The sequence below is a fragment of the Gavialis gangeticus genome, unplaced genomic scaffold (genome assembly GCF_001723915.1).
Source record: "Gavialis gangeticus isolate Ggan-Ray unplaced genomic scaffold, GavGan_comp1, whole genome shotgun sequence".
In the NCBI taxonomy this organism is placed as follows: domain Eukaryota; kingdom Metazoa; phylum Chordata; order Crocodylia; family Gavialidae; genus Gavialis; species Gavialis gangeticus.
The window spans coordinates 3182307-3182758 of NW_017728998.1; the positions used below are offsets into that span (position 1 = coordinate 3182307).

At 68.6% G+C, this 452-nt stretch overlaps 1 protein-coding gene across 1 annotated transcript in view; it reads left to right on the forward strand.

Annotated features, from left to right (window-relative positions):
• The first annotated feature begins 206 nt into the window (after positions 1-206).
• The window catches only part of MVD (mevalonate diphosphate decarboxylase), a 6024-nt gene continuing 5778 nt past the window's right edge, over positions 207-452 (forward strand). The window contains exon 1 of the mRNA XM_019505406.1: positions 207-309. Coding sequence (XP_019360951.1) covers positions 240-309 — 70 coding nt within the window. The 5' untranslated portion in view covers positions 207-239. The remainder of the gene's footprint in view (positions 310-452) is intronic.

A 452-nucleotide genomic window follows, 5' to 3' on the forward strand; every position in this document is an offset into this window, starting at 1 on the left:
ATGCGCGTACCTGTCCTCCGCCCTCCCCCGCTCCCTCAGTCCCACCCGTCCGGGTGGGAACGCGCGCCCGCACCGCAAGGTTCCGGGAGGGGCGAGGCGCAGTGCCCTGTCCATCTTCCGATGCATTTGGGGGAGGGGCCTTGGCGCGGATTGGGTGCGGAGGGGGTGGCTGGGCGGCTCCGGCCAATCCCGGGGCAGCAGCTGATCGTGGGGCGGGGCAGCGGGCAGTGGTGCTCAGCATGGCCGGGGAGCAGGTCTGCTGCAGGGTCACCTGCACCGCGCCCGTCAACATCGCCGTCATCAAGTACTGTGAGTGCCGGGCAGGGCAGCTGGGGGCAGTGCGAGTGTGCACGGGCAGTCAGTCTTACCTCGGTCCTGGGTGAGCTTTTTGAGAGTTATCCTGGCGCACGTCCACGAGGGGCCTGGGGGGAAATTATGCTTAGGGGCAACCG